General features: G+C 34.5%; 1 protein-coding gene across 1 annotated transcript; it reads left to right on the top strand.

The window, feature by feature from the left end:
* The first annotated feature begins 3,082 nt into the window (after positions 1-3,082).
* LOC107133565 (zinc finger protein 420-like) lies at positions 3,083-11,110 on the top strand. The gene has a single exon (XM_015475880.2). The coding sequence runs from the start codon at positions 7,485-7,487 to the stop codon at positions 10,716-10,718; it is 3,234 nt and encodes a 1,077-aa protein (XP_015331366.2). The 5' UTR covers positions 3,083-7,484; the 3' UTR covers positions 10,719-11,110.
* Positions 11,111-12,565: the final 1,455 nt, after the last annotated feature.

Raw genomic sequence — 12,565 nt, 5'->3', positions numbered from 1 at the left:
CTGCCGTTTTGTTTGACTTTACAGGAAGCTAGACATTGTATCTCCTAGTACTACAATGTTATTTCATACTACAATGTTATTTCCTATTTTTGTTATCCAATTTTTTCAATATTTGCTTTCTATATTTGGGAAGTACGATGTGAGTTACAAGTGTTCATACTGTTATTGTAGTAATGGAGGGGGAAAAAAGTTTTTATTTTTAAGTTTAATTAATGTACTTTGGTAATGGGGATTGAGGCCAAGGGTGCTGAACCACTGCTCCAAATCTCTGGTCCTTTTTATATTTTATTTTGAGACATGATTTCCCTAACTTGCTTGGGGCCTTTCTAAGTTGGTGAGGCTGGTTTGAGCTTCCTTAAGCAGCTTCCTTAGCTGCTGGGTTTTCAGGTGTGTGCTAGAGCACCTAGCTACTTTCATCATCATATAATTTTCTAGTCTACCTGTCACAGTTTCTTTTTTAAAAATCTGTTTTGCCCCATGTAACTGTTATTTCAAACTATGTTTTGCATATTGTAATTTTCTTATTCCACTTTTCTTTTGGTTAATGTTGTATGCAATATTCTCATATTCTTTTGCATTTTATTTGTGTTCTTACACTTAAAGCATTTTATACACTACATACAATAGTATTTTTTAGATTAAATTCTATTAGTCAAGTTTTGTGATTTGATTGGTGTTTTATAATACTGCAGGTACAATCTAACAAATTTCTAAAAGTGAAGAATTACTCCTTTCAGAGTTTCTTTATTTCTTATAATTCTTTATTCTACTTTTCTTAATCAGTTAATTTGTGGTTCATTGATTTTCAGACTGACATGCTTTGATTTCTTTCCCATATCCCTTTGCATATTGTATGGCTATTTGTTTTGTAACTCACATAAGATTTTATAAAGATTACGTTATGGGGCTGGGGTTATGGCTCAATGTTAGAGTGCTTGCCTCACATGTGTGAGGCACTGGGTTCAATTCTCAGCACTGCATATAAATAAATGAATAAAATAAAGGTCTGTTAACACTAAAAATAATTTTTAAAAATTACATTAAATTTACACTGTATTTTGAGCTAGTAATAAATTAAATTTGATTTATTATAAAATTTTGTTTTGTTCATATATACTTTCACAATTTTGATAATTTTACAGTTATTTTAATGTTGCATATACATTAACAAGTTTATATTGATTTTTATGCTTTTGTCTTTCAAATTGTATTGCCAGATTAAGTGTTTTGTCTTTGAAAGTGATGTTTTTTCCCCAAGAGAACTTTAAAATTTCGAAGTAATTTGTGTTGCTGTACAGATTTATTTTTCATTATAATGGATTATTTTAGTAGTTTTAGAGGACAGATCTAGTGGTGATGCTCTTTGGAGGCATTTATATATGTTAAAAGTGTTTATTTTTCTTCGCTATTTACAGATCAAATATTGTCAAACGGGTAAAAGAAAAAAAAAATGCCAACCAAGAACATATATTCAGAAATCCATTCTGTATTGTAAATCTTCCTAAGGAATTGCATAATAATTATATAGAAATATGTTTCTAGGCTTTACATCTTTTTTTTGTGTGTGACCTCAAGTATTTCTCTTTTTGAATTTTATGGAGGTACTAGAGATTGAACCCTGGGGTACTTAACCACTGAGCAACATATCCAAAACTTTTTTTTTTTTAATTGTTTAGTCAGGTTCTCACTTAGTTGTTCTTGATCAGTTGCTGAGGCTGGCTTTGAACTTGTGATTCTCCTGCATCAATCTACCAAATCATTGGTTTTGCATAGGTATGTACCACCCTGCCCAGCTCTTTGTGAATTTTTAGTCTTTGATGAAAATCTGCTTTGAGTCTTTTCATGCCCCCCCCCCCACCAGTTGGAGATAATTGGACTTCTTAGGTTTTGATTTTGGGTTTATACCTCATGTTTATTAAAAAAAAAAAACTTTTTTTTTTGACATGATTTCATGAACTTGGGGCTTACCTCAAACTTATGAAGCTCCTGGCTCAGTCTCCCAACTTGCTGGGATTATAGCTGTGCACATTAACCCTTGATCTTAAAGTATAAAATTCTTTAAATATAAAATTTTATATTTTTGAAATATAAAATTTCTGCTTGTATCAATAATTTTTCTCTGATTTTTGTTCAGTTTTCTGTATTCTGGTTTAGCTCACTAAACTTATTTTAAATTTTTATTTTCTATACTTCAGGTAATTCATAACTCTCAGTTTTCTAATGTTTAATTCCTGCTGCTTTACTTTGTTACATTGGTTAAGCCTTGTTTTCATTTATGTGTGTGTGTGTGTGGTGTATTATTTTTAATTGGTTTGTCCATTTGAAAATCAGCCAATGATGGATTTTATAGTCATTTTGGTAAATAGTTTGAATGTTATTAAAAAATAGACAAGAGTGATGCATACTGTCAATCCCAGCTAATTTAGAAGCCATACAAGTGTTTCAAGTTTGGGACAAGTTACAACAATTTAGTGACTAACAAGTTTAAAAGGGCTTGTTTCATAACTTAGTGGTACAGTATCCTTGGGCTTAATCTCAAGAACCATATATAATAAAAGTTAAAAGTAGACGTTTATGTGAACTCGAAATGCAAATCTTAATTATGTGTCCACAGGAGATTTAATCAACATGTTCAAGCGATATCTCCACTGTTTATTGCAAGCATCATTTACAATAGTAAAGTTATGGACTCACCCTATGTGCCCATTGATGATTGAATGAGAAAAATATGGAATTGTTCTTATTAGTTGTAAAAAAAATCTTGTCATTTATTGTGAAATAAAGCAGATCAAAAAAATTCAGTTGCAGGAGCATCTGAGTTTGGAACCAACTCAGATGAGTAAATTGATGTTCCCAGGCACTGTGTTTGGTGTAGTGTTGTTCTACATCTGCAGTATTTTATTTTAAGGGGCATAAGAAGGTTGAGAGTTCTGTTGGACCACATGAGTGTAGTGAATGTATTGTGCTGTATTCCTGATAAATGCTAATAGAATGAACAAGTGTTTTCTAAGCACAAAATGATTATTATAAGAAATAATACAGGTTTTCATTCACTGGATATATATATACTCAAAAATACCATGATATAACTAGTAATACCTAAAGTTTAATTTGTCAATGAAATAAGTCAGTAAATAACAAAAATTTAAAAAATCCAAAGCAAGTCATTTACCTTGATCGTCATGTGTTGGGTGTCATCTGTGTAATACAGATATAGGCTATGCCATGTTTTTAATTGTCTCTCAAACTTGTTTTTTCTTGTGAATCTTCTCAAGACATGTATTTTTCCAATTAAAAGTTTTGTCCATATATAGTTTTAAAGAGTCCATAGACCTCTGTTGAATATATTTTATTGTCATCTAAATATCTATTTTCTCCAGGACCCTTGTCGTGAAAGATAGAAACCAGTTTTTAGAGAGTCCCCAAGAAAGTCACATATGTTTGCATTTATTTTACATTTCCCTTTTTTCACTGAGAGAAGAGAGTAGGTAGATTTTTTCCCTAATTGTACAGTGCTATATTACAAAGAAGGAAAGACTATGTTTGACAAGTAACACAGTATCCCTCTCTAGGGAGGGAAATTATATTACACTCCTTAGTAATGGACTCATCTTGTTTACCATTTTTGGGAAGCCATCCATGGACGGTGCTAGAACTAAAACATTGTTGAAGCCATTAGGCAGTGAAGTCTGGGGGTGGGGTGTGGTATGGTGTAAAATTTTTCTTGTTTCAACAGGGCCTTAGAGCCACCAAAACAGTGGGAAAAATTTATTGGGATTCAAATTATACCCTATTTTTGGGCAGTTAGACCCACGTAATCCAAACCAAAATATAAGAATTCATATTTCTTTTCTTTTTAAAACATTAAAAGGGTTAAAATCCACTTGCTTCATGCATGGCCTAAGCTCACCTTTTGTTCAAAGCTTGGTAGAATCAGTGTGTACTGAGGCCCTGTCCTGTACTGATTGGGTTACCCTGGTGACAGCTTTCCTTTCAAGATGTGAATATTTGTTGTGGAAATCTAATTGGATGGAATTTTGTTCTGAGCAGGCAGAGATAAACAGAATGCATGGAGTATATATCACTTTAGAACTGTTGACTGGGCAGGATCATTTGTGATTTGGAGCAACAATTAAATTATGATTTATAAACTAATACTCAGATAAGTGTGTGTGCAAGAAGGGAACGAAGGTAATTACCTACTAAGACAGGGGAAAAAATTGGATTTTAGCCAGATCTGGCTATCTCACTCTCCTCAAAGTCCTTGACTGCATTACATGGTTTTGTGATTTTCAATTACTCATTAAGGTAGAACATGAGTCTTACATTTGGTTGGATCAGAGCCTTCTATTATTGTATCCTCCTTTTCTATCCAATAGCATAGTTGGCTCTGGCAATCTTCCAATATTTTGAAAACAGCTTTTGCTTATTTTCCTAGTCAAGTAGGAAGTCATCATTCTCATGATAATGTTGTTCAGTTTGGTCTTGTAACTTCTTTTATTTTTTGAAGAAATTGTATGTGCTCATCCAGTAGCCACAGCAATGGCAGTTTTTACTGATTGCTCAAGTTCAGGAAAAGCAGATTTCTGTAGCCGTGCTCATACTGAGATAATACAGACAACATAAACTACTCAACAGTGAGCAGAACTTCAAACCCTCATATGCTTTACTTCATTTTACTAATGAGCCAGTTAGTGTTTTATAGTGATAGTGTATATATTGTGGGAGTTCCTAAACATTTTGAAACAGCTACTGTTGTAGATATACCACCAAAAGCATCATTTCATTTGTTCCATACTTTACAAATGACAATTCAAATGCATCAAAAATCTTCATTTCATTGGCCATATCAGAGCATATTCTATAGAGGCTTCCAGATCCTTTGGCATCAGTTAATGATAATATTGAAAAACTTATTGCTGTTTGTCATCAAATATCTTTATTTGATTTTGTAGAAGCCTCACACATTTTTCATCATCAGAATTCTTCTACTTGCTTATCAAATTGTTTGCCAGTATTAATAATGTGTTATACATATTCCGTCTTCACCAACAGGGGATAATCCCCGTGGTTTATTGCCAAATCAGCTATGTCAAATGTATGTAACTCACATGCTTCATTTTGGCAAAAATTATTATGTTCATATTATTGTGAATACTTGTTCTTAATTTATCTTTGCCTCTGCCTATGAAAAATAGGCTATTCAACATATTATTTCTCATTGCCTATGGGCTTTTGCAGCATTACACTGTCATTCACAGATTAAAACTGATAATGCTTTAGCTTGAACTAGTTCTTCTTTCAAGTTTTGTCACCAATTTCATGTTAATTATAAAACAGGCATTCCTTATAATCCTCAAGATCAAGCCATTGTAGAGTGGGCTCACTTATTTATTAAGCTACAATTACACAAAAAAGGGGGGGATAAGACCCCACTAAATAACCTTAATCATGATTTTTTTGGTTCTAAATTTTTAAAATTGTGACTCTGAAGGCCATAGTGCTGCTGAGACAAGTCTTCCACTGTAACAGGTCTGTTGGTCCTAGTTTGGTGGAAAGATTTACAAACAGGATAGTGCAAAGGACCAGATTCAGTGATAATAGGGGGTGGAGATCATGCTTGTGTTTTCCCAGAAGGTTCATTTTGTCCTATTTGGGTACTGAAACATGCCATCAAACATGGACCTAGAGCCAACATTCAAATGACTAAAATTTAAACCAGAGATGTCAATCCTCACCCCAGCAGGAATAGTAAGGTAATATGGAGGAAAAGGATGAGCATGGATGGCCCTGCCATGCAAACACTCAAACTGCCAGTGTGTAAGCAACTGAAGAATCTTATCCAAAAGACTGAGCAGATGGTTCAACAAAAAGGAGATATTAAATCTCCAACCACAATGTTTGTGGTCATGATAACTCTATTGAACTGTCGAGGGATGTGGGGTCCATGTAGAAACTCATTGGACCTATTTTCCATATCCACCTGTAGTACACATGGTGGTGTGGACTGGAGAATCCATCCCAATATTTACTAATGATCCTGATATGACGGGATGTTTTACAGATATTCACATTACACCCCTCCATGTAACTGGATTTCATTATATTGGCTACAATGAGCAGTTACCTCTATGCGGGTTCCATGATAAACATGCTGGCTGTTTAAAACTATCTTTTGAGGGAAAGAGTATATGGGGGACCTAGACCAGCCAATCATGCTGGCCCATGGGACTTAAGATTATATGTCAGGACAGTTATTAAAATAGTACGTTCTCATAACAAGCCAGTCATTTCCATGGAACATTTACCAATACCTTACTGCTCCAATTGTTCTGCAATAGAATTTTGTACCTTTCCTAAATGAATGAAATGTGCAAATGTCATGCCAGTACAACATAAAGTTTCTAGAAATAGTGATTATATTTTTGGATTGGTCTCCAAGAATTGGCAAAGGACATCCCTGTAAGGATGCCATGACTTCTGGCAGTTTTATTGGTAATGTTCTAACTTCCAGTGGAGTTGGTATTTTTAAAGATCTCTGGTGTTTAATTGCAGCCTGAGATTTTCTACATTATATAAATGGCCCTCTGCCTGACTTTGTAGGCTAGAATTGCAAATAGGTTTTCTGCTATGGCCTGTGAGACTGCATTCAATCTCCTTTTGCTTTAAACCTTGAAATATGTTTCAACATATTATGCATCGTGTATTATTGGAATGATATGTTTGCTACTAGTTCTTTTTTGTATCATGATAGTAGGTTGTTGGGCCCTCAGAACAAGGATCCAGGATCCTTAAATAACTGCCCATCATTTGCATTTAAAAAATAAATAAGGGGGATACGCAGAAAATCACCTGTGAGCTGTGTGGGAACTAAAACAACATTGAAGCCATTAGGTAGGAAAGTCTTGTGTCTGGAAATCCCAGCAGAAATCCTGCTGTTTTGAGAATGTGTGGCTAATGTGGCTTCCTACATAGCTCCATTACAGTTCAGAACAGCATCAGTGATGGGCATGACCCATTAAGAGCGAAACAAACTGCCTACCCTCACCCATATCCTATTATTGTGTGAAGAAGAAAGTACAGAGACAAGAATCCTCCCACACTGAAATCTTAATACCTATGAATTCCCTTTGATCGATACTGCTATAAATACAGCAAGTCCTGGCTCTGTCTTTGTTGGGTGCCACCCCCTTATGATTGGCTTAACGCATCATTGCACCAACTTTGTAAAACATTTCTTCTCTTTTGTGTATATATCATGGTTTTACTTTCATATGTTTTATTTCTCAGCCCACCCATCCCTCCAACAGAAACACCCATGTGGAATGTGAGCAAGAACATGTACTCTAATATGGTTTTGGTAGTTCTCACAATGTAATTTTGTCTGTACACTTTTACTTAGTTTATGTATTTCTAGAGTAATGGTGGCATTGTATTTATTAAACTGTTCTCCTGCTGATGTCCCGACAGTGCTGTAATTTCATATGGTACATTTGCAAAATATATTCACCTCAGTCTATTACGTAATACCAATTTTATTTATATTTATTTCAGCCATAACTTCTCATCATACTGAAGAATTTTCATCAGAGCGGGGCATAACATATTTATTACAAAAAGTAATAAAGGGAAGATATGGGAATTGCAACCTTGACTATTTACCAACAAGAAAATTATGGGAAATTATAAGTGAGAATGAAGTTCAAAAATCATATTATAAGGGACAAAACCAATTATCAGTGACTGTTCGTAATGAAAATTTTACTGGTAACAGATATCAAGAACAATTAATATCTCAGAAAATACTTCCATTTATGCTTGTTACTTTTCAAGAACTCTGTATGTCTTTAAGAATAAATCTACAGCAATTTTGGAAGCATATATTTTCTCTGAAAGAAAATATGGAAAATCTGAGAAGAGATCTAGTCCATGCTTCAATTTTTAACTTGACCAATTTCAAATGTAGCTTTGAGTTAAACTTCCTTTGGAACATTTCTATAGACAAGAGATTTAAAACTAAAGGACTATCTTCTAAACGTGATTATTTTGAGAGTTTCTTTACAAAGTGTTCATTAGTCGACAATAAACAGATAATTCCTTCATGTGCTGAAGCATACAATTTTAACACTTGTGGGATTGTCCCTACTTACCCACTATTGTTTAATGAAAATTCAGATACAGATTTCTGGAAAACTTTCTACATATGTATTGAAACAAGTAACATCTTTAGCCAGGTCTCTATCCCAGGTTATTACCAGCATATGTATATTACTGATAAAAATTATGAATATGAAGAGCCTCATAGAAAGTTTATCATTGGTCACAATGCCAGAAAACATCTGTATACTCATTTTCCAAAGATGTTTTGCAAAGATAAAAAGCGCGGTAGTTTTTCTCTTCAGTGTTTAAAACTTGTTACCGATCCAAATATTCATAAGCAAGACAAATCTTACAAATATGAGACATATGAAACAGCTCTTAATCCACTTGCAGTCCTCATTCAATACAAGAAAATTTGTACTGGGAAAGAACCCCAAAACTTTAAAAGTTGTATCAAAGTATCTGATTGCTCAACCCTTAGTAAATACCACATATACTACAGCAGTGATAAACCCTGCATGTTTAAAGAATATGACAAAACTTTTAATCAGAAATCACTCCCTGTCAAGCATCAGAGCATCCATGCCCAAGAGAAGCCCTGTAATTGTAAAGCAAGTCTCAAGTTTAACAATTTCTCAACCGTTTCTCAATCCTTGAGATTTCATAACAGTGACAAACTCTGCAAATGTAAAGAATGTGGCCAAGCTTTTAATCAAAGCTCAGTTGTTGTATCCCAGAAAATTGATGTTAATGAGAGCTCTGAGAAATGTAAAGAAATTTCCAAAGCCTTACAACAAAATTCAACCCTTACTCCAAACCAAAGGGATCATTCTGGAGAGAAGACTTACAAATGTGAAGTATGTGGCAAAGCTTTTAATCGAAGATCTCTTGTTATTCAACACCAGAAAATTCATACTGGAGAGAAACCATACAAATGTAAAGAAATTGACAAAGTTTTTAATGAAAGATTACTGCTAACTGAACATCACAGAAAACATACTGGAGGGAAGCCCTACAAATGTAAAGAATGTAACAATGCTTTTAATCGAAAATCAGACCTTACTAAACACCAGAAAATTCATACTGAAAAGAAGCCCTACAAATGTAAAGAATGTAGCAAAGGTTTTAATCGAAAATCAGATCTTAATAAACACCAGAAAGTTCATACTGGAGAGAAGCCCTACAAATGTAAAGAATGTGGCAAATGTTTTATTCAAAGATCAATACTTACATATCACCTGAGAGTTCATACTGGCGAGAAGCCCTACACATGTAAAGAATGTGGCAAATCTTTCAGGCACTATTCAAGCATTTTCAAACACCTGAGAATTCATACTGGGGAGAAGCCCTACAAATGTGAACAATGTGGCAAATCATTTAATCAAAAATATAATCTTGTTCAACACCAGATAATCCATACTGGAGAGAAACCATATAAATGTGAAGAATGTGGCAAAGGTTTTAATTATAGATCAGTGCTTGTTGAACACCATAGAATTCATACTGGAGAGAATCCCTACAAATGTAAAGAATGTGGCAAAGCTTTTAGGCGTCATTCCAGCATTATCAAACACCTGAGAAGTCATAGTGGAAAGAAGCCCTACAAATGTGAACAATGTGGCAAATGTTTTAGTCAGAAATCAAATCTGGTCCAACACCAGAGAATTCATAATGGCGAGAAACCATACAAATGTGAAGAATGTGCCAAAGTTTTTAGTCAAAGATCACTACTTAATGATCACCGTAGAATTCATACTGGAGAAAATCCCTACAAATGTAAAGACTGTGGCAAGGCTTTTAGGCAATATTCATGCATTTTCCAACACCAGAAAATTCATACTGGAGAGAAGCCCTACAAATGTAAAGAATGTGGCAAAGCTTTTAAGCAAAATTCAGCATTTACTAATCACCAGAGAATCCACACTGGAGAGAAGCCCTACAAATGTAAAGAATGTGGCATGGCTTTTGCCCGAAGATCAGCACTTACTAGACACCACAGAATTCATACTGCAGAGAAGCCCTACAAATGTAAAGAATGTGGCAAAGCTTTTAAGCATATTTCAGCATTTACTAATCACCAGAGAATCCACACTAGAGAGAAGCCCTACAAATGTAAAGAATGTGGCAAAGCTTTTAGGCATCATTCAAGCATTATCAAACATTGGAGAATTCATACTGGAGAGAAACCCTACAAATGTAGAGAATGTGGCAAATCTTTTAGGCATCACTCAAGCATTATCAAACACCAGAGAATGCATACTGGAGAGACACCCTACAAATGTGAACAATGTGGCAAAACATTTCATCAGAAATCAAACCTTGTTCGACACCAGAGAATTCATACTGGAGAGAAGCCGTACAAATGTAAAGAATGTGACAAATCTTTCAGTGAAAGGTCAGTGCTTGTGGAACACCACAGAATTCATACTGGACAAAATCCCTACAAATGTAAAGAATGTGGTAAATCCTTTAAGCATCGTTCAAGCTTTATCAAACACTGGAGGATTCATACTGGAGAGAAGCCCTACATATGTAAAGAATGTGATAAAGCTTTTAATCAAAAATCAGGCCTTGTTCAACACCAGAGAATTCATACTAGAGAGACTAAATACGTTTAAAAATTGTTTGAAATGGCAACATTTTAAATGAAAGGTTCTTGCTTACTGACCATAGGAGAGTTTATTCTTGACAGAAGATCTATGAATGAAAACAATGTGGATGAACTATTAATAAAAAAATCAGTCTTTCAATATCTCTAATGAATATAGATGCAAAAATCCTCAATAAAATTCTGTCAAATCGAATACAAAAACATATCAAAAAGATCGTGCACTATGATCAGGTGGGATTCATTTCAGGATGCAAGGTTAATTCAACATATGGGAATCAATAAATGTAATTCATCACATCAATAGATTTAAAGATAAGAATCATATTATCATCTCTATAGATGCAGGAAAAAAACATTTGACAAAATACAACACCCCTTTAGGTTCAAACATTTGTAAAGGCTATCTACGCTAAGCCTCAGGCCAACATCATGCTAAATGGAGAAAAATTGAAGGCATTCCCTCTAAAATCTGGAACAAGTAAGGGATGCCCTCTCTTACCACTTCTATTCAACGTAGTTCTTGAAACACTGACCGGAGCAATTAGACGAAAGAAATTAAAGGAATAACTAAAGGACAAGAAGAACTTAAACTAGCACTATTTGCTGATGATATGATTTTATACCTTGAAGACCCAAAGAACTCCACCAGAAAACTTCTAGAACTAGTAAATGAATTCAGAAAAATAGCAGGATATAAAATCAACACCCATAAATCAAAGGCATTCCTGTTTATCAGAAACAAATCCTCTGAGAAGGACATGAGGAAAACTACCCCATTGACAATAGCCTCAAATAAAATAAGATACTTGGGAATCAACAAAAGAGGTGAAAGATCTATACAATGGAAACTACAGAACCCTAAAGAGAGAAATAGAAGAAGACCTTAGATGGAAAGATCTACCTTGCTCATGGATAGGCAGAATTAATATTATCAAAATGACCATTCTACCAAAAGCACTATACAGGTTCAATACAATTCCGATCGAAATCCCAATGGCATTCCTCATAGAAATAGAAAATGCAATCCTGAAATTCATCTGGAAAAATAAGAGACCCAAATAGCTAAAGCAATCCTAAGCAAGAAGAGTGAAGCAGGTGGTATTGCTATACCAGACCTTAAATTATACTACCGAGCAATAGTAACAAATAGCATAGCACTGGCACCAAAACAGGCCTGTAGAGCAATGGTACACAATAGAGGACACAGAGACTAACTCACAAAATTACAATTATATTAGACAAAGTGCCAAAAAATGCACTGTAGAAAAGATAGCATCTTTAACAAATGGTGCTGGGAAAACTGGAAATCTATATGCAACAAAATGAAACTGAACCCCTGTCTCTCACTATGCACAGAACTTAACTCCAAATGGATCAAGGACCTAAGAATTAAACCAGAGACTGCATCTAATAGAATAAAAAGTAGATTCTAATCTTCATCACGTGGGATTAGGCCCCAACTTCCTTAATGAGACTCCTATAGCACAAGAATGAAAACCAAGAATCAATAAATAGGATGGATTCAAACTAAAAAGGTTTTTCTCAGCAAAAGAAACAATCTGAGGTGAACAGAGAGCCTACATTCTGGGAACAATTTTTTACCCCTCACATATCAGATAGAGCACTAATCTCTAGGATATAATAAAGAATTCAAGAAGCTAAGCACCAAAACAAAAACAAGAAAAAAAAAAACCCATCAATAAGTTGGCCAAGGACCTGAACAGACACTTCTCAGAAGAGGATATACAATCAATCAACAAAACTATGAAAATATGCTCATCATCTCTAGCAATCAGAGAAATGCAAATCAAAACTATTCTAAGATATCATCTCACTCCAGTCAGAATTGCACCT

This window comes from Marmota marmota, unplaced genomic scaffold, assembly GCF_001458135.2.
Source record: "Marmota marmota marmota unplaced genomic scaffold, marMar, whole genome shotgun sequence".
NCBI lineage: Eukaryota > Metazoa > Chordata > Mammalia > Rodentia > Sciuridae > Marmota > Marmota marmota.
This window is presented reverse-complemented; position numbering and strand designations above follow the sequence as displayed.

Bases quoted from the DNA above. Each gene is read 5' to 3' on its own strand.
- LOC107133565 (XM_015475880.2), top strand. From the start codon at position 7,485: ATGGTACATTTGCAAAATATATTCACCTCAGTCTATTACGTAATACCA.